At 35.1% G+C, this 22,692-nt stretch overlaps 1 protein-coding gene across 5 annotated transcripts in view; it reads left to right on the forward strand.

The window, feature by feature from the left end:
- Window positions 1-22,692, forward strand: part of PTPRQ (protein tyrosine phosphatase receptor type Q) — a 199,425-nt gene that overhangs the window by 16,233 nt on the left and 160,500 nt on the right. For all 5 annotated transcript variants that reach the window (XM_045462798.1, XM_045462800.1, XM_045462799.1 and 2 more), the window contains 6 exons: window positions 3,382-3,554; window positions 12,807-12,984; window positions 14,286-14,447; window positions 14,554-14,733; window positions 15,559-15,666; window positions 15,806-16,087. In XM_045462798.1, coding sequence (XP_045318754.1) covers window positions 3,382-3,554; window positions 12,807-12,984; window positions 14,286-14,447; window positions 14,554-14,733; window positions 15,559-15,666; window positions 15,806-16,087 — 1,083 coding nt within the window. The remainder of the gene's footprint in view (window positions 1-3,381; window positions 3,555-12,806; window positions 12,985-14,285; window positions 14,448-14,553; window positions 14,734-15,558; window positions 15,667-15,805; window positions 16,088-22,692) is intronic.

Raw genomic sequence — 22,692 nt, forward strand, 5'->3', positions numbered from 1 at the left:
GTTAAAAAGTGTGGAGTTGCCTATCCCTAATGAGACAGTGCTATTGAATATAACATAGGCACCAGCATTTTCTTATCATTTCCATGAGGGTTAAACAAATCTTAAGTAAAACTTTGTTGCTTCAATATCCCCTAATAACTTTCTGTCACCAGTATTAAATATCTCATAAGAAGGTTAATATAATTTCTTAAATGCAAACAGAGTATTGAAATCTGTATTTATTCTTCCATAAATAGACTTATGAAAGGGAAGACTTCTGTCCTTCAACTTGCTACTTTCTGCAAATGGTACTGTCTTTAGTAGGGAAATCATTGAGAGAGTCAACTTTTCAGGGTTCTCAATGACTTTTATTTGTCAATAGGTATTTTTCTAATTTAACTTATTAAAGTTATTAATAAATTATTAAAGTTATTAATAAGTTATTAAACTTATTAACTTTATAGGGGCTCCTGGGTGACTCAGTCAGTTGAGCATCTGACTTCATCTCAGGTCATGATCTCACACTCTGTGAGTTTGAGCCCCGCATTGGGCTCTGTGCTGACAGCTCAGAGCCTGGAGCCCGCTTCAGATTCTGTGTCTCCCCCTCTCTCTGCCCCTTCCCTGCTTATGCTCTGTCTCTCTCTGTCTTAAAAATAAATAAAAACATTTTTAAAAAATTTTAAACTTATTAACTTTATTAAAATGTAATTAATTTGCTAGATAATGGCAAGATTTATTTTAATGTATTTTCTTTGCCCCAGTGTCATTAGTCTCCATTTTATTTTTTCTAATAGTTTTTCATTTGAAAACTTCAAGTCATTTGGAATATTATTTACCCTTCATACGTCTACTGTGTTTCTCATTTATTAATAAAATTTATATATGTATTGACTTGAGAATGATTCTTAGGTAATCCCTGTGGACAGCATCTCAGAATTGATGCTGAACCACGAATAATTGCCTTCTGTATTTGATTTTCTTTAGTTAATTTGGTATCAATAGTAATGGAGTTTGATCTAATCCATACTTCTCTAGTTTCCCCATAAGAATTTGTGGTATAACAGATCAAGTATCTTTCTAAGGACAAGATATACTGTTGTCTACTCCATTTCCTTTATCCCCCAAGCTTTTTCTTCTTTCATTGAAAAAAGAGAGAGAGAAAGATAGCTTTACAGTTGTTCTTATACATGTTTTGGGTACATTTTTAAGGTAATATAGAACCACTTCATCTTTACTTGAATTGTAATTTTAGACATTAGTGTCATTGAGCAATACTTATTAAGTTATATTGAAAAATATCATAAATTAGAAGATAAACCACTACTATTCTTCCATTTGATTATATACTATATTATTTATATATTATATATAATATAATAAATATGTATATTTTATATACATTGAAATATTTATATGTAAATAATATATATTTATATATTAATCATCATATACATGAAAGTTTATCTGTCTTTGAAAAATGTGTATTGGTAAATATGATAGAAACACAAGCTCTAGGGATGATATACGTTAATGAAAAGAAATTTATGAAAGAGGTGACTTGTGCAAAAGGTTTTATGTATCTTATTTCTCTCTCTATCCTCAAGTGCCTAGAACAGTGACCAAAAGATGAGGGCTCAGTCTGTTGAATGATGGAGTGAATCAGTGATTATGGGGTCCTAGTCTAGAACTCTTTCTCCATCCTTGAAAGGTCAAACCGTATTGCCTTCAGATTAGAAATTTTGTGGGGAGAGATCAGTCTAAACAGTTATCGTTCTATATATAGATATACTGAAATGTTTTTGGAAAAGGGCATTCAAAGTATTAGCAAATTCTAGATGGCTCAGTTAGTTAAGCGTCCGATTCTTGGTTTCAGCTCGGGTCATGATCTTGCAGCTTTGTGGGTTTGAGCCCTGAATTGGGCCCTGCACTGGCAGCATGGAGCCTGCTTGGGATTCTCTCTCTGCCCCTCCCCTGCTCGTGCTGTCTCTGGCTCTCTCAAAATAAATAAATAAACTTAAAAAAAAAAACAAAAAAAAATAGCAAAATACAGTTGTATCCATTTCATGTTTATCTCCCAGTTTTCTGAGCACCAGTTTTACTACCAGGCTGAACAAGAAAATCTTGGTTGCAATAATCAAATAATATGCTCTTAGGCAAGAATGACTCACTCATCCATCTAGCCATTAACCATTATAAACACTTAGAAATATTTACATTAGTACAATGTCTAGGTTTTTTTAAATGATTACTTTATAGAGACAAAGGATAAAAAGCCTACGGAATGAAAACTCCATACATTTCTTATATGGTTAATGTAAAACATAATTACATTCACTAGTTTTAAATAATATTTGTGGGAGCTGTGACATTAATTTTCAGTTCCTTTTTGTTATCTTAAAAGGGAAAAAAGGTCATTCTCTATTTATATTATACCCCTAATGTGCCTCTGTTCTAAATGGTATTTGCTAAAACTATACTAATGTGAAACAGCTTAGGGAAATGAATTCAATGTTTTACCACATTGATCATAAAGGGGTATATTATTTTCTTTCCTGAAAATTTCATTCAAGGTTCCTTACATTCCTTTCATTCAAGGTTCCATAATTATATTTATAGATCACTTTATAGATCAGCAAACTTAGGGGAAGAGTTAATTAGCTATTCATAATCACACAAGGAGGCATAAACAAAAAGTAGACAAAAGCCAAGGGCATCTTTATCCTTGATCTATTACTCCTGTGGCACTGGGGAGTTTACTGGATGGCACTTTTGGTCACTTTCTAACTAGAATTTAAGTACTTGGTGCTTTATTTTAACCAGTTATTAGTTTGTTTCTGTTTTTTTTTTTTTTAATTGTTGCAAGAGTGAAGGAGTCCAAAATTAGAAACTCACATAATTCATTTGTAAAGCCAGCAGACCAAAATCAAACAACTCTTCAAACAACCTCACGTAAAAAGTTAAAAGGCAACCTAATTGAATTTACCCACTACATATCATTGCATTCAGAGTCTTATGGATATTATTTTTCAATATGTTATTATAATCTTTATTAAGCCTTCAAGGTTTCTACTGTGCATTAATCATCCATAAACAGCTTTCTTTGGGAAGTTATTTTATTAATTAGTATGTTTCAGCCAAATATTATGACATTTTAATTTGAGGAAATTGTTCCACGTTATCCTATTTTTATACACATTTTTGAGAACAAATGTAGAAATTCAACTTTACCTGTGTCTTTAAAGAATCTTACACATATTTAATTGTTAATAAATAGTAAATTGTTTTAGTCTATTTTCTAATAGACTTTCTTGTGAATCTTAAATTTTGAGTTAAGAACTTCAGGAATTTTTAAAATTTAATAATATGCTTTAAACTGTTTCCCTCTTTATTCATTTTTTTTAGTTCCAGGTGCAATATTTGATTTACAAGTTGCAGAAGTAGAAGCTACACAAATAAGAATTACTTGGAAGAGACCACGACAACCAAATGGAATCATTAACCAATACCGAGTCAAAGTGTTAGTTTCAGAGACAGGAGTGATTTTGGAAAATACTTTGCTCACAGGAAAAGATGAGGTATTGAACTTTCATGTCACCTCTTGGTGATCCCTTTCTTTTGGTTCTAGCCCTCATAATTTGGAAACGTTTCCAGCATTCAAACACAAAATATTTGATAAGCATAATGGTTACAAAGTGAAGTAAATTTGGGCTATGTTGATAATCTAGCGAGGCCATATTTCCTTTTAGAATATACATTATTAGTTAAATGCTGTTATTATTTTTCAGCATATAAAATGTTAATTGAGCAATTAAGCAGGACTAAAGGAGCTTCCATAAGTGAATGTTATTATGGTAATTCAGTTAACTAATTGTTTAGAAACTCCTGTTATGATTTAAACACTCCTTCCAGGCTATGCTGGCAATTTGGAATGGTTGCCAGTGAAAGGCACAGTAATTTAGCAGTTGTTGTTGACAAACGACTTGTCCTGTTCAGTCATTGGAAGCTAATTTTCTCAGGGGCACCAACCAGGGTGGCTCAGTCAGTTAAGCATCAGACTTCAGGTCATGAACTCACAGTATGTGAGTTCGAGCCCCACGTTGGGCTCTATGCTGACAGCTCGGAGACTGGAGCCTGCTTCAGATTCTGTGTCTCCCTCTCTCTCTGCCCCTCCCCTGCTCACTCTCTCTCTCTCTCAAATAAATAAATGTAAAAAATTTTTTAAAAAAAGAACCAAACAGAGTATGTTTGATTAAAGAAAGTAAATGACTGAATAAAGGAGATTAAATCATTCATGGACATAAAATAAGAGGACAATGTGTTTGCCACTATTCACAATGGAGGTCTTATCCCCCCCCCCCTTTTTTTTTTTTTTTGGTTAGAAGTACAGGCCTCACTGGTTTCCCTTACCTGTCTTTATTTACCTTACCCAGCCAGCTATTCACCTGTGAGTTTAAGCCTCCAGATTAGTCACATCCAGGTATGGGTACAAAAATAAATGTACTTAGTACCAATGAGTGCAGCAATCACTGGGCCTTGCAGACACTACCTGATGGCTATTCAGCAGTTGGCTTCTACTGTTTTGGTCCAGAATCACTGTTTTTTTTTCTAGCTATTTTTTCTGTGCTATTATTTTTCCCCATACATATTGTCCAGTCTATTTCTAGTCTCAGCCTTCTTCCACTTCTCGTACCTACTTGAAAATTGATGTTACTATGTTCTCAATGCACTCTGGCTGCCCAGGATTTATTGCTCCAAATTATTCACCATCTCCAGCCCAGGATTAAAATTCAATCCTATGTTTACTCCTTTTCTGTGTGCAAAAGATGTGAGTTATACTTTCTTTAATACTCTAGTTGGCAACTCAGACGAAGGGCAAAGTTTAAACCTTTGCTCCTGCTAAGATAGTCTTAAATTAGATAGTTAGCTGTTTTGGGACTGGGTGACAGGTCTCCCACTTCTGTTAATGACATCTGTTGAATAGCCAGCCACACCTGTTTTTCTCTTGAAGCTAAGATGTTCTAGAAAGGCTTCTTTGTGATTCTGTCTCTGTTGACATAGCTTGTAATCCCTGTGATATACGGAAAAGGACATGAGCTTTGGGGTCATATAAATCTGGGTTTATATCCTGGTCACTTAATGGGCTCCACAGTAGAGAGATTGAGAGCATGGACCTAGGAGACAGAATGCTTGGGTTTAAACCTTTGTTTTGCCATCATGGCTAGTTTAACCTTAGGAAAGTTGGCCTGACCCTTCTGATCTGTACAGTTTGTTCTTCTCAAAGATAGAGATTATAAGAATCCCTATGACAAAGGTATTAATAATTACTTAGTAGGTTAATGTGCATAAAAGAGGTAGAACTATACCTGGCATGTGGTAAGTGCTGTGCTACATAATTGTGACCTGTTGTGATTATTAACGATGGCATTGAAACTTTCACCCCGTTTGACATTCATTATTAGCTTCCTTATCCTCTCTCAATAAAAGGAAACATAACACTTCTCCTTATTTCTATGATGGTATCTTTCTTTATTAGATCAGGCCCATTATTGGTATTTTGGCTCTCCCATGTGACTGGTGTTTGGGTTCATCTTTCAGGAAGTTGATGTAGCAGAGGCTCTAAATCCCAACTGACTTGGGTCCTAGTCCTGGCTCTCCCCTTTTCTAACTCTATAACCTTGGACAAGTCAAATTTTGGAGATGTGGTGCCCTCATTTTAAAAGCAGAGCTTATACACCCACCTTACAGGGTGAGAAGTAAAGGAGATAAAAGATGCAATCTCTGGTTTAATGTGTTCATTTATTATCCTTTTTTCTTGACCTTGATACAGGATAAGGACTCTTTCCTTTCATTCACTCTGACTTTTCAAAGTATGGCCTCCACACCCTTTCACAAGAATTCTCTTAAATCCCTGAAATCTTGTTAGAACTCACCAGTGACATCTAAGTGTCAAATAAGGTGATTGTATATTTTTAAGTGTCCCCATCTTCCTTGTCTCCTCCAAAATCCATCTTTCTGTCCTCCCAGTCTCCAGCTTTTTACTTTTTCTCCCTCATGCTTCCTCCACTTTCATATGCTGTAACTTTGTAAAACTTTGGTCTTGTTTAATGAAAAAAAAAAATGAAAAAGCTAGTTCTCCTATAATTTTTTAACTCCTTCACTATAAAGGTATTCCAGACAGTTCTGTTTTCAGCCATCTCATTACACATTTTTTTAAAGTTCGTTTATTTATTTTGAGAAAGGGGTGGTGAGGAAGGGCAGAGAGAGAGACAGAGGGAGAGAGAAAATTCCAAGCAGGCTTTGCGCTGTCAGTGTAGAGCTCCATGTGGGACTTGATCTCATGTGCTGTGAGATCATGAAGTGAGCTGAAATTAAGAGTCAGATGCTCAACCAGCTCAGCCACCCAGGTGTCCCTCATTACACCTTTTGATGATCTCACAGTTTTAATCACAGCTTCCCACCTGCACTATTCCTTTGCCTTGCTTTCTACTCTGATCTTTCTCTGACACTATATTCATAATTATAGCCATTTCTAGGGAGGTTCTGTCAGAGTTTATCACATCTAAACTCATTTACCCCTCATAAAAACAAAACAAAACAAAAATCCTTTTGGGGATGGTGGCCTGGTTCATGATCAGAAGGAGGAGACAAAGCTAAGGTGAGGAACAGATACTAGACAGAGATCCTGGGACAGTGATGGAGATCTATGAATGTTTTCACAAGACACATAAGAAGAAAGTCTGTCCAGGCAATTAATAGTTTAAGTTATCAAGAACAAGTCCTGGAGAGAGACTAATTTGAAACCTAGATAGCAGACAACTAGGCTTAGGATTCCTTTACCCCTTGGATTACACCACAGATCTCTGACCTGAAGGTCATTGTCTAAGCATTTAGGAGGCCTTTTACATGCCCGATATTTCTCTTTTCAGATCATGGCACCATCCTCCTCTCTCTCATAAAGACTCAAAACCAGGGGACTACCTCTGACTTTGGTTATACTTAGCATTCAATAGTCATTCAATGTTAAACCAGTTATTGTTACCTCCAAAGGGTGACCTTCGTGTATCATATTTCATTACTGTGTCTCCACCCCAGCTCAGGATTGCATACTCTCTTGCCTGGACTGTTGTTACCTTACTACACTAGTTTTCCATTGTTGTATAACAATTTGCCGCAAATGTAATTGTTGTGTAACAATTTGCTATAAACTTAAGACAACTAATTTATTTATTATCTCATGGTTTCTGTGGGTCAAAAATCCAAACAGCTTAGATGGATTCTCTACTTAGGGTCTCATAATGCTGCAGTCAAGGGCTGATTGTGCTGTGTTCTCATCTGGTGGCTTGACTGGGAAGAAGCCATTTCCAGGCTCATGCAGAGTTTCAGCAGATTTAATTTTCTTGTGACTGCAGAACTAAGGGCCTCAGCTTCTTGTTGGCTCTTTGACTGGAGACTAGACTTAGTTCCAGCTTGTAGAGGCCTCCCGCAGTTTTGCCACAAGGACTGTCACAACATGGCCATCTACTTCATTATGCCAGCAAGCAGAATCTATATAGTGTAATATAGTGTAATATAATCATGGGAATGCTATCCTCTCACCTTTGCCTTATTCCATTGGTTAGATGAAAATCATCCTTCCCTTGCAACAGGAGGGGATTATACAAATGCATGAATAGCAGGAGGTAGGAATAATAGGGGGACCACCTGAGAGACTGTCCACCACAGTCTCCCAGCCAACTATTTTATATTTCACAAATCTATTAGAATAATCCTTCCAGATTTAAATATATTACTTAAATTAGAGACATAACCAAATAAGACTTGAGAACAGATGGGGAAAGTATATATCTATTTAAGAAATCTAACTCCTCAGTATCATAGCAGAAAGTCAATAGATACTATCTGAAATAATTGAGTCTTAACAGAGCAGTATAAGAATATTATTTAGTGATTGTAGAGGTAAACACCATGTGTATATCATGATGTATATTGTGTATATCATGATGATAAAACTTAAGAAGTATTAACTTATAATCATCTTATGCTAGGCTTCATCTGATCTCATTACCCTTATTGAAATTATTTTTCCGGTGTCCTCTAATGGTTTGTTTGTTTCTTAATAAATAGCGGTTATTGAAACATGCTGAAACATGTATAAGATTTTACTTTCAATATTTAAGTAAATACTTGAAAAATATACTAGAAAATTTAATCTCAGTGTTTGAAGACTTTTATTTAAACTTCCAAATTTATATATGAATCTCATGTATAATATACCTAATAAATCATTAGGAATCCAGCCTCTGCTAAAATATTTGATGAACTCTGATAATAAGGTACTTGCTACCACAGAATCAACTCCTCTTCTATGAACTTTAAAATATTCTTCTTTATGGCCTCTCAGGCATATATTTATTAAGTAATTATACAGTTCCCGGCAGTCTGTTAGGTCAGAAGATAAACAGATGAATAAGAAACTACCCTATTCTTTACCTGGTTTGAGCGGAACTATTTGTCTTCTAATGTTTACCAGGTTGTCCCATGTCTCCTCTCTAGACCCACATGGTAGATTATAGTGCCTTTGAGCTTGGAATTTGGAACCAGGGAAATGTGTTTCAATCCTACCTCTGTTGTGACTAGTGTTGTGAACTTGAACAGGCGACTGTAAAATGGATTTTTTTTTTTAATTTTTAAAAGTTTTTATTTATTTTTGAGACAGAGACAGAGCATGAGCAGGGAAGGGGCAGAGAGAGAGGGAGACACAGAATCTGAAGCAAGCCCCAGGCACTGAGCTGTCAGCACAGTGCCCGACGCGGGGCTCGAACTCACAGACTGCGAGATCATGACCTGAGCCGAAGTCGGACGCTTAACCAACTGAGCCACCCAGGCGCCCCTGGAGTTCTTGATACCTATCTCTTTGGGCTATAATGAAGTGATATCACATGGGTGAAACTACTTAGCACTGTATTTGACACATAATAGTTTTCAATGTTAGTCTTTGTAGTAGTAACAGCAATATACAATGATTTCATTTTTTATCATTTGAAGATGATGGCCATGCTTTCCCTAAAGATTAAATCCTCAGTTTCTCATCAGCTATGATTTCTAGATCCTTCATATTATTGATTAGTCTCCTGTGTATATTTTCCAGTTTGTCAATGAGTCTCTTAATCAGCTGAACACAGTATTCCATATGTAATTTGATTAGATCCAAATTGAGAAGAACTATTTTCTTCTTTAATGTTCATTTCCCACTTATATCAATGCAAAGAATAAAATTAATTTCTTTGTAAGGCTCATTCCACTTAGACTGAAGTCTGTAAAACCCTAAAGTCATCTCTCCATGGACTACTCTTAAGTTGAATTTCACACTCAGATCTCATCCTGTACTTGTTCTTCTGGTATAATCCTGGGGCATTTTTTCCCCAAAGACACCATCTTACTGCCTAGTGTTACAAATTTCTAAGATTCATACAGATACATCTTTTCATCTGATGTGTTTCACAATTATATCAATATTTGTCATTCGTGAACCTGAGAAGAAAGCCAGCTGAATGCTTTATCAATAGCTATGGAATGAAGCTGACAGGACTCAAGAGTAGTTTAGGAACGCTTGAGATAAAGTTTACTTTGTTGACCATTAGGAACAGAAACAGAATTAAGCTTTAAGAATTTGTCGCCCAAATAACGTAAAATACCCATTAGATTTCCAAACACATGCTAATTGCAAACTTTTCTTTTTACTACAGCTTAATAACAGATAGCATAAATCATGTTATAGTCTATAATAAAATATAGAAGCATTTCTTAAGAATAAGTCAAACATTTCATTAATTCAATCCAGTAGACTTTTAGTGAGTCTAAATTGATAGATATAATAGAGATTAAAAAAATAAAATCACATTAGCTGTAATGAAGGTTATTACACGTAGAATCAGGTTGGTTTATACAGATGGATTAGGAATTTAACTCCAAAGAACTTCCACTTCTTTCACATAAATTCCAAGGATTCCTGGGTAGCATATGAGAGGCCTTTCATGTTGATGAACTGTGACATTCCCTAACTGTTGTGCTCAACCAGGGGAGATTTTTGCTACCCAGTTGGCAATTCCTGGGGACGTTTTTCTTTGTCACAGTTGGGGAGATGCTTCCAGTGGGTGGGGACCAAGGATGCGGCTAAACTTCCTACAACAACAAAAAAAATTATTTAACACACACTGTCAGTAGTGCTCAGGTTGAGAGCCCTGGACTAACTCAATGAGTCTAAAACTTTTCGGAGTTGCGGTGGGCCTCTTTTCCCTTCCATTTCCCTCATCTCCACTTCAGCCCCTTCCAGTTACTTTCTTAAGTTCTAGTTCTTTCCCATAATTTTTGCCCATAAAATATTTTTTTCATCCTTTGTAAAACCCAGTATCAAATGCCTTTTTAAAGAGGCGAAGTGTGAGAAATATTCATGGCATGGCCCTCTCAGTGATAACTAATAACATTCTGGGTTGTTACCAAACTGATGTTCAAATCATTGCCCTAGTTAGGAAGGGACTTTCCAGAATACCAGAATTTGGGAGAAATTCAGACAGAATTATTGAGGTCAGCTCTTACATTGAAATGGCATTTGTCAACAGAGATGATTAACTTAGCTAATTGATGGGATGCTATGGCTTAACTTTCAATAATTTATCTGACATGGAGTATAAAATATTGGGAGGTTGAATGCAAAATTATAGTTCACGGGAAAATTGTTTGTACTACCTCATTGTACCTTCTGTAGTGCTTTGTATACAATAGATTCTCAAAGAGTGACTGATTGATAGTGGAAACAGCTGTGTGGTACAGACATAAACTATTGACTGGAATACCAGAGCATCTCTGAATTATGTGTTTGTGATTCATGCCCTTCCTGATTTCCCTGTGGAGGCAGAGCTGAAGTGAGCCGTTGGAAGATAGAAGACCTTTAACTTGTCCAGTATAGAGTTCCCTATCCAGAGTTCTTTATCACAACATTTTTAGAATAGATCCTATAGGTGTCCCCCTGCTTTTCATCACAATATTTTTCTGGCTAAGGATGTAAAAAAATTTAGATAATTTTATTTTATAAATATCATTTGGAGAACTAGCTTTCCTTAGATCTTTTCTCCATTCTTTTATCTCTCAGAAAAGTTATATTTAAACGACCTATCTTTGTAGATGATTACACAAACTGCCTAAAAGTTCCTTGCCTTCTTGAGATTTTTCCTGAGCACCTCTTACTTTTTTTAAATACTAAGTATTGATGTTATTTAGGAGTAAAAACCCTGTTTTTGGCTCTAGGATAAAGATACCCCCCCAAAAGTAAGATAGTTAACAGACAGGTTTACCAAAAGTTAGACATAAATAAAACCTTTATATGTATTATAAATTTTGAGGGTACAAGAGTATGGAGTTGGGAAAGAACAAAATAATTTTCTTTTTTTTCAAAATGGGTTTTTGAGGTTAGCTTTGAAGCAGAACTTGAAAGGGAATAGACCAAAAGTGGGTGGTTCTTGCAGTGTTTTCTATTTTTTCAAAATGATTTTATCTTGGAAAATTTTGAACAGATATGAGTAGAGAATGTAGTAACTCCCTATTTGCCCATCACCTGGATTCAGTAATTAACATCCTGCCATTCTTGTGTCAGCCGTTTCCTATTGTTGCTGTTGCTTGGATATATTTTAAGATAAATTCCAGACTTCATTTTGTTCCTCCATACCTAAGAACAAATCTCTAAAAGTCATGGACATTTTGGTTCATACAGTGATTCCATCCTCACAACTATCAGAATTACTAATATATCTTGGTATCATCTAATAACTAGAACATATTCAAATTTCCCTGATTGTCTTCAAAGCCTATGTTGGTATGTATATATACGTATATATGTATTTATGTATATATGTATATATACGAATTAGAATCCAGAGTCTACACATTTCATTTGGTTGTTAAGTTTCTTAAGGCAACATTTACTTAGATTAATGTTTAGTCTTATTTTCAAGGTTGAAAAACTACACAAAATACCTAATTCTATTTGGACCAAATACCCTTTCCTCAATTAGTTATGCTGTGTTGGGAAGGCGAAGGGAGAGAGTCACCTTGCTATCCAAATAGAAACTCCTACTGTATCTATCTGTAATGTGCCCTGATATTTTCACTTCAGTGTCTGTTACTTTGGTGAACTTGACATGTGTGAAGTACATTATGGGATCCAGGAGCAATTGGAGGTACTTAAAATATTCGCTAGGTCGAGAGCCTTGGATAGGCTGTTTAAAAGCTATTACCATGCAGTTCTGTTCTTGTCTATAACTTCAATTGATTATAGATAAATTAGCATTATTGATGTATCAAGCAGGCATGCAGGCCTCTTATACCTCATATACAAATGAGAACACACAGAGAAGCAAAACATATTTTAATAAGGCAGTATGCCTAAAACACTTAGTTTTGAGGGTGGATAGTTTTAAAATAGTCTAGTTATGAAACCTTTGTATGAGGATGTCTAATTTTATAATAAAGTAACTCCAATCAGAAACAAGTATCTCCTTCATTCAAAAATATGGCATTGATCTCTTAAGATAATGGAGTGATGAGAATGTGTCAAAATGATGCAGGAATTTAGTAGCTTTAGAATGAAATCTGGGAATGTAATGGAGACAGTAGTCATGGAAATAGTATTATCTTTTTGCAAAGTGTGATACCAAAGTTACTAGTTTTTTTTAACTAAATACTTGAGTGAAGTATTTAAGTGTAGCTTAATAACAGCTATTAAGTGTAGCTGTTAACAAATGGTCATTGTAAATGTCTGTCTTTAATTACAGTATATAAATGATCCCGTGGCTCCAGAAACTGTGAACATAGTAGAGTCAATGGCAGAATTATTTGAGGGTTCAGCAGAGATATCTTCAGACCTGTACTCGCTTGCTTCAGCTATATATAACAGTCATCCACATAACTTTCCTGTGAGGAACAGAGCTGAAGACCAGCATTCGACAGTTGGTAGGTACAATTTTTATGTTCATTGAAGCATTTTCAATGCCCCAGTACTAGCTAGCACAGATATGAACCTTAGCTTAGAGTTCAACCAAATTATTAATGGTTCACGGGCTAGAGTCAGATTTTTTTCTTCTTCAACTGTTGGATAACCTCATGCAGCAAATGGATATGCCACACAGGCAGGAGCTGGCCCCTCCTAACCCATTTGACCTTCCTGCTAGAGAAAGTAGCACCCTAGAGTCTTTGGCCAAGCTGCATAGACAATCAGTTATTACAGTTGCCAAAGCAGGTGTGATGGGGAGGGATTAACATATCTTCAAATCATTTACAGGCCTCACACTCTCTGCAGCTTTTGACTAATAGGTTTTCAAATGTCACTAAAGGTAAATAGGTCAGAAAGTTACAACCTAGTGCATGGGGTGATAAACAGGTGTAGGTGACCCCAATGACGTGGTGATGTCATTAGTATATACACTTGCTTGTCAGGGTCAATGGATCTTACTGTTTCTAAAAGAAGAATGTCATAAATAGCAAATTAAAAATATTTGGTTACACAACACAGATCTGAATGACTCTCTGGTCACTCTAAAATGCTAAGTTAGAAGAACATTTTTCTCATTGCCTTTTTTTCTGTTTAGTTGTTGTTTCATTCCAAATTAGAGGTGTTATTTTGTTGATGGAATAATTAGTCAACTATATCACATTACATTCAATATGTGTTTTTTCATTTACTGATCCATTTTTTTTCCTGTGCAAAGATGAGCAACACTAAAAATTAAGAAGCCTACAATTTCTGATACAGACGTTTCCTTGAGTACCTTGTTTGGCCTAATTTTTATTTAACATTGTTGGAAGCCTATGTTCTTAATAAAAAAAATAGCATTACTTGAAATCCTTATTCAGACATATTTATGTGTCAGTTACCCAAGCATGCTTGCTTTATAGCCCCATGGGCTTTAATAAAGGTATGGAGATCTTTAAGTCCAAATAAAAATCTCATTTCTATAACATTCACTTGCTACATAGCATTGGCTTATAACATTTTAATTTGTTATATTACCTAGTCTTTCATTTAATAAAATCGCTAGCCTGTCCCTTTGAGAAAGTTTTGTTTTCTCATTAATCTCATATTCCAGGATGTATTTATTATTAATTATGCATGTTTATTATTTATACATATTTTTATTATTTCATTTAAAGGAGTATACGAAGAAATTAATGGCGAATGTGAAATCAAGTTTAAGATTTCACTCTGTGAGGAAATATAATTTTGATCATAATTTTTTTAAACTGATTTCAAATAGGAACTGCAAGGAATCTGTATATCACTGACGTTTCTGCTGAGCAGCTGTCTTATGTTATCAGAAGACTTGTACCTTTCACTGAGCACATGATTAGTGTATCTGCTTTCACCATCATGGGAGAAGGACCACCAACGGTTCTTAGTGTTAGGACACATGAGCAAGGTAAGAATGTATTTCCTTTGAAATAATTACCTACAAATATTGCTCTTACACATTATAATACTTTTTTTTCTTTCATTCACATTAATTGTTCATTCTTCTTTACAAGTGCCAAGCTCCATTCAAATTATAAACTATAAAAATATTAGTTCTTCATCTATTTTGTTATATTGGGATCCTCCAGAATATCCCAATGGAAAAATAACTCATTATACAATTTATGCAATGGAACTGGATACAAACAGAGCATTCCAGATGACCACCACAGAAAACAGCTTTCTCATAACAGGTAGAACAATCTTTTTTAAAACATTCCTGTTCTGATGAAAATATGCATCTTTCTGCCTCGAACACTGCCGGACACGTGCTGCATCATTTCAGACTTCGTTGTGCTGTGCTGCCGTGGATATCTTGAAAAATATGTATGAGTGCATGAGTAACTTGATTAGATGGTTTTCTTTATCTATATTTATCTGCAAAGAAATGACATCATCAGGTTACAAGTATCATAGGTATATGTTTAACACAGGGAACTTTAGGGGTGCCTGGGTGGCTTAGTCAGTTAAGCGTCCGACTTCGGCTCAGGTCACGATCTCGTGGTCCGTGAGTTCGAGCCCCGCATCGGGCTCTGTGCTGACAGCTCAGGGCCTGGATCCTGTTTCAGATTCTGTGTCTCCCTCTCTCTCTGCCCCTCCCCTGTTCATGCTCTGTGTCTCTCTGTCTCAAAAATAAATAAACGTTAAAAAAAATTTTAAACACTGGGAACTTTGTATCTGTTACATCGAAATGAAGTGTTACAAGCTTGAATGAATGAACTCACCTGAAGGAACTCACCTGACATAGTGTTTGTGCCAAGTCAACACAGTCCTTGCAATGTGCCAAAAATAATTTTTCAGCTTCAGATAATTGCCCTAATATTGAGGAAAGAACTAAAATACCACCAACGTGGAAATACCCTCAAGCCCAAGGAATTTGGGGAGAATGGGATTATAAGGAAACTGACTTGGAGAGCCAGTCTCCCAAATAAATTATTTTCACTAGTCCTATGTCAGATGGCCCTAAAATAAGAATTTTATTTCACAATCTTTGAACAAATTATCTGTTGTCATTATAGGGTTAAAGAAATACACAAAATATAAAATGAGAGTGGCTGCCTCAACCCATGTTGGAGAAAGTTCTTTGTCTGAAGAAAATGACATCTTTGTGAGAACTCCAGAAGATGGTAAGAATTTCAGGTGCAATTTTAATAAAAAGTAACTAGTGGTTTTGCATGCTTACTGACATCTACTGTCTGTCTTTAGTGTCTGAAGCAATAAGCATGAAAGAATACATGTATTTAAAATTTTGTTTTCATCCTCCAGAACCAGAATCGTCACCTCAAGATGTTAAAGTTATTGATGTTACTGCAAGTGAAATAAATTTGAAGTGGTCACCTCCTGAGAAGCCTAATGGGATTATTGTTGCTTATGAAGTGCTCTATAAAAATAGGGATACCTTGTTTATGAAGAACACCTCAACCACAAGCATAATTCTAAAGGACTTAAAACCTTACACCCTCTATAACATCTCTGTCAGGTCGTATACCAGATTTGGTCATGGAAATCAGTTATCTTCTTTCCTCTCTGTAAGGACTTCTGAGACTGGTAAGTTTTTTGTTTGTTGTTTAATAATACATAGTAATGAAATAAACATGGCTGACAATTGTCATATTGTTTATATTTTAAATAACGTAAAATTTCCTATTCTTTTTGTATAACCCAGAAATTTATCTGTTTTGTTGTTGTTGTTGTTGTTGTTGTTGTTGTTGTTGTTATTGTTGTTTTCTGGTGAGGTATGGGAAAAGGCTTACTGTGTAAAATTTTAAAGTCTGATTTACATATACAGGAACTCCAAAATAATACCAGTGAATTTTTCAAATGAAAGACCTTGAGAAACCAAAGATTCTTTCAATGAACCTGTAAAATTGGAGTTGAATAACCACATGCTTTCAAATTAGGTAAAAGCAGAGACACACTCATAAGAATAGATTCCTCTGCGCCAATGAGGTATATATATATATAGAAAGAGATGCAGAGTGGGAGCCAGGAAGCTCATGCCTGGTTAAGCCTTGTGCAGGAGGTAGCATTTGACCTGGATCTTAAAGAGTAGGGTAGAATGGATGTTATCAAAGTCACTGTGCTGACGGGATGGAGTATCCCTTCTAAAGGAAATCATGGAAGCAAGGAATTATGCACTTGTGTTTCAGTTTCAGTGATGTAAGTACAAATAGCATATTTGCTATTTTGCCTGATCTTAGTTTATTGTTTATTTTATGTTTAAAATCATATATTGGCTTAGTTTTTTGTTTATTTTATGTTTATAATTGTATAATTGAAGCATCACTCTTAAGCCAACTCTGTAATTTATGCTGAGAATTAATAACTAAATGCAAAGTTACTGTTTTGTTCCTACTTTTAAAAAATTAAATATTTATTGAATAGTTACTCATTGAACCATGTAGAATTACTATTCCTACTGGTCATAAATGGCCAAATATCAGCAATTTCACATGGTTCATCCAGATGCTATATGTGCAGCCCCATATCTAACCTTGAGGATCTAGGTACCTAGTAAAGCAACTTATCTTTGACCACGAGCACCTTCTTGAGACTGGTCACTGAAATTAATAAAATGAGATGACACAAAAGAGCCCATAGAGAATGACAATAGTTGTAATTGCAGAAATGAAAGAGTAATGAAAGGAACATTTTATAGCTTTAAGAGTTATCCCTGAAGGTGAAATCTAATTGATGTTAAACTGTATATGGGCATGTTTCATTGCTTTTATTAAAGATATTGTACCTAAAGTAAGTATTTTTTTAAGAAAAAAAATCTCCTCTTTACCTGATATAGCTTTATAGTTTACACTGGGTCAAGGAAAGAAACAAGCATATTTTAGACACCTGCAAAGTGCGTTGGGCTCTGCCTTTGGCTTTCATGAAATTTACCTTTTTAATTCTATAATAAAGCATTAAGATATTATTATCTTCATTGCCTAATGAAAAACAGGTCTGAAGGGTTCATCCCTTCAGTAAATATTTGTAATATGCCAAGCCCTACTGGGAATATAGCACTGTAAAGGAAAATGAATTTCTGACCTCCTAAAGTTAAAATTAATTGGTGGATATTTAATTGCTTAAGGTCACCCAGCTGGTAAGTGTGGAAGCTGGAATTGGAACCCAAATTCGTCAGACTGGAAAGCCTATTTCCTTTCATGGTACAATCTGTTTTAGAAGCCATCAATAAAGTTGCTAAATTATAGAATATATCTAGGGTCTCTCTGTTAACTGTTGGCAGTAGTATTTTGCTGCTTGGGCTCTGCATAAGACGAGGAAGGAAAGTAAGTTTCAAAGTTACTGTTATGACATTAAACAATCACTATATGCACGAATGCTTATCAGATACTTCACTACTTAAATGGTCACAGCATCAAGAACATCTTATCTTAATGATTATCTATACAATAATCTTTTGTTGTTGTTTGATAATTATTACATGCATTCAGTCTTTTACTTAGTATTGGAAAATTAATTTAACTTTCATTTTATTATCTATTGTCTGATCTTAATTCAAAGGCAGGGATAATAAACCTTAAGTGAATGTAAGAATTTAACTTGACATGTAGTTAAAAGTGAGAATATTAGTTTTAGAATGTATCTTAGAAAAATACATAGAACCCTAGATACATAGATGTGGAGACCTAGAAATACTTGAGTGAAATGACTCAAAAATCAGAGTAGATGAGAAGTAATGTTGGGACTTGGAGGTAAGCTTGCTGATCATTTCAAGCCTCCAGAGTGAGGGAGAAAAATAAAGAAGGAAATAACTTACACCACGGCTCACTAGCTCACCCATTTGGGTGAGTAAAGGGTCATTTTGATACTAGACTCTTCAGAAGCAAAACAGGTCTAATAATAGGGCATAATGTTCAATGTCCACGCTTCTAATTTCTAGCTCTCTGATCTGAGTTAGGATACTCTCGATGTCTTTGCATTCTTCATATAGATGGAAATGGTGGACAATGAAGTCTACATTAGTGACTTTTTCTATAGTATGTTTGCTACACCAGTTTTAGCTCTTTTTGCAAAAGAGGAAGCTAAAATTTTGAGTAGTTTCAACATGTCATTTGAAGCAAGATGTATCAAGAACAACTGTCTATCTGTTACCAAGGCTTCCTATTCTTATTAAATAAATTCTTCCTCTACTGGTATTATAAAAAAACAAGAACTCTCTTTTCAATATTGTTTCATGAGAAATTGAGGGATGTAGTTATCAATGTGTTAATGCTGCTGGGTAAAATAAATAAATAATTTGTTCACATGCTTCTCTTGATTGGGGAATCAGAGTTTACTAATGCCTAGAAGTAAAATACCCTTGTGTTCAAGCAGAAAAGCTCAATACGTTTGATCTCATGAGTGTTTGTGTATGTGTGTGTGTGTTAAGTATGTGCAGTTGACAAACAAATGAAATCAATTCATGCTTTTTCACAGAGTTCAATAATCACATAAAGAACTTTAAGTTCTCATACAAATTACCTTTTGAGGTTCTCTGTGTATTCTCTTTCCTTTTTAAGACATAACTTTATACTAAGCCTTAAACAAAATGCCTTGAATATGTCTGATTTGGGGTAATGACCACTAATGGGTAGTAACTTATATGTTGATCAAAATTTTGTATAGGACTCTATAATGAATAGCATTTAAAAATTTTTCTACATAATATTAAAACTGTGTATGCCAAACAACAATTTTTAGGCACACTCAAGGTAACTTCCCACTTCTTCTTTTCAGATCATTGTGAACAAACTTGTTTCTTATTTTTATTTTTTAAATAGATTTAGCTTATTCCAACTGTTTGTAACAATTACTTTTTATTCATGAATTATCTATTTTACACAATACTTCTCCAATTGGACACACTGTGCTAGTTCGGAAAACTCTAAGTGCATCATTACTCTCCCAAATCAGTAAGTCATCAAGTCTGTCTTCTTTATTTCCCCTGAACCCAGCACTGGTTATCCCCTAAGGATAAATGAATAAAAATGCAAAGGATATCAGCCTGGGGTCAGGGATGCATATTTATATTCTGACTACTGGTGATAGGCGTGCAAATCCAGAGGGACAACTTAGCAAATTCCAATGAGAATTTTTCAAAATCAAAAGTTATACTGAGTTATTAAGTTCAAGCATAGCATTACTAAATCCTTTTTTTTCTTGCAATTAAAGAGCTATTCACTTCAATCTTACTTGTTTTGCTTAGCTTTGAATTTCTCTCTTGTTTTTAAATATGTTTTATGTCCAGTTGAACATATTTATTTATTCCCTGAACAGGTTTTTGTGATTTCCATATCATATGCATTGTAGATGCAGCAGTGAGTAAGAGAAAATCCCTACTTTCTTGGAACTTAACATTCTAGAAGTTTCACAGTAAACAAATGCTTTATATGACTTTGGTACCAGTGTATTCTAGGAAGAAAAGAAAATCAGGGAAAGAAGAGAGAATTAAGCAGGCTGATTAGTATTGATTAGTATTGATTAGTAAGCAGGCTATTTGAGGTAGAGGACTGAGGGAAGTCTTGTCTGAAGAAACTGTATTTGCCTGGAGACATTAACAATCTGTAGGAGTAAACTAGATGAGATTAAGGAAGAAAAATGCTTCAGAAGGAGAATAGCAGTAGCCTGAAGTTCCTGAAGTAGAAAGATGCTGTATGTGGTTGAGGAAGAGCAGAGCCTTTCTTTCCTTGGAGTAATCATATTTATGCGGAGAGAATTAGCAGATGAGGAGAGAGAACCTGGCAAAGGTGGACTGTGCAGATTTTTGGGTGTCATTCTAAGAGGTTTGGAGTTTAATTGTAATGGGTAGCTATTGAAGAATTATGACAAGAACATGATATGATTTGCAGTTTTGGAAGATCATTCCTGACTATGTTGGATTTGGGAGTGAAGGAAAAAAATCACGCTTAATTACTAGGTGTTTGGTTGGAATATCTGGGTGAATGGTGGCGTTGCAGTATTACTTAGCACAATACCTGCGATTTGTTGTCTCATGGCTTCGAAGAGTGAAGAGGTGGACACAAAATGAGCAGCCAGCAAAAGTTTATTAGAGTATAAGATTAGAAAGAAAGAATAGTATGGAAGCTGTCTTTACTGAGAGGGGACATTCGAAAGTGAATGTCCCCGACTATAGGCAAGGGTCCTTGTGAGATGATGAACCGTGAAGATTGGATGAGGGTTAAAGAATTTTTGGAGTGCCAATACAATAAACTGTTGCCAAAGAAAGGAATACCGGTAATAACAAGATCTCAGGTATTGCCATAAAAGCTAGTGGTTAAAGTGAGGTGGAGGAAAAATTGGAATTATGGAGATCAAGGAATACAGAGTCCAGAGAATTGGAAAGATCATTTACATTGATGTTGACATCTTTTAAGACTGGTAGAAAGTCAGTCCATTCATCTAGATGGTAAATTTTTCTTCTTGTTTTTTTTTTTTTTAAGATTTCATTTTAATTCTACTTAGTTAACATTAAGTGTTATATTAGTTTCACATGTACAATATGGTGATTCAACAATTCCATATATCACCCAGTGCTCATCATGACTGGTGCACTCCTTAATCCCCATCACCTATTTAACCCCTCCTCCTTCCCTCCTCCCCTCTTAGGTGATTAAAATTTTAAGATGTTTGAAGAAGTGGCATGGTATCACCAGATGACTGTCTTAAGGAGGGGTAGCACAAGAGTTCTTCAGGAAGAAGGAAGGAGAAATGATCTGGATATGGCAAAGATGGGCAATAAATACAGCTACTCAACTCCCAGGTTCTATGGTTATAGGGGTTGTAGGAGAAAAACAATGACTACCTGTTACCCAAGAGTGGTAAAATACAATGTTCTCAGAAGGTCCAAGATTTCTCTTAGAGCTAGAAGGTTGAGAAAGCATTCAGAGTAGTTTTTGAGAATTTTTCCCAATGTAATGGGTTGGCTTGAGAAGGTAACTAGAAATTTTGAATGTATGCAAAAAGATTATATTGTGTAGAATTATATTGCTACATTAAACTATGTATTAAATTACAATTCTTCCCAAAGTTTTAGAAATATCAATATTCTTCCATCAGTTTTTCTTATTAAGTGTGCCTTAGATGAAATACACTTCATAACAGGTAACAACTGGGGACAAGTGGTTTTGCATCCACATTTCCAAGGCTTTTGAATTTTGTTTTTCTGCTTCATTAAATTTACTAGTAGCAACTTTAATATCTATTATATTTTGAGTGCCAATATATAGGTTCAATTCTTTCTTTTGAAATGAATACTCTTTTTTAAAGTTTATTTATTTTGAGAGGGAGAGAGAGAGAGAGAGAGAGAGAGAGAGAATGAGCTGGGGAGGGGTGGAGGGGGGAACAGAGGATCCAATGTGGGTTTTGTGCTGGCAGCAGATAGCCCAGTGCAGGACTCAAACCCATGACCATGAGATCATGGCCTGAGCCTAAGTATGACAGTTAACCAACCAAGCCACCCAAGCGCCCCTGAGAGGAAATGTTATTATAATAGGACTTTATAATGGCAATAATGTTTATGTCGTTAGTTTATATTGTTTAACCCCTCAAATTAGTCATTACTGTTATTGTTCGCATGTAGGCAATTTTTAAACCATTATCTTTGCAACTGTGGTTTTTCATCTCCAGTAAATATTTTTCTGCCTAAAATGCATTGTTTATAACTTCATTCCTTGAGGATTTTCTGGTTTTGATCGTTGGAATATGTTTTTATCTGCTCTTGTTAATTTTTCTGGGGATAGAATTCTCATTTTTCAGTCGAGGTCAATTGTCAGTCTAATTGTCATTCCTATGTAGATGATCTGTTTTGTTTTTTTCTGGTGCTGTTAAGATCTTCTCTTCTTTGTTATTTGTACTTTTACAATGATGTGTCTAAATATGATTGTTTAAAAATATTTTCCTGCTTGAAGCTTATTGAGATTCCCTGACCTGAACTTTGATATCTTTCAACATTTTTCAGAATTTCAGCCATTACCCTTTGAAATATTTCTTCTTCCTCCTTCTTTCTGTTATCTATCTTAAACTCCTTCCGTATATGCTTCCTGTCTCTTATCTGCTCTTTACATTTTCTGTATTTTTTTCCTCTGAGCTCCATTGTTGATAATTTTTCAATACTGTCATTCTTTTCACTAAATTTCTCTCCATTTCTATCTAATATG

This window comes from Leopardus geoffroyi, chromosome B4 (assembly GCF_018350155.1).
Source record: "Leopardus geoffroyi isolate Oge1 chromosome B4, O.geoffroyi_Oge1_pat1.0, whole genome shotgun sequence".
Taxonomy (NCBI): Eukaryota; Metazoa; Chordata; class Mammalia; order Carnivora; family Felidae; genus Leopardus; species Leopardus geoffroyi.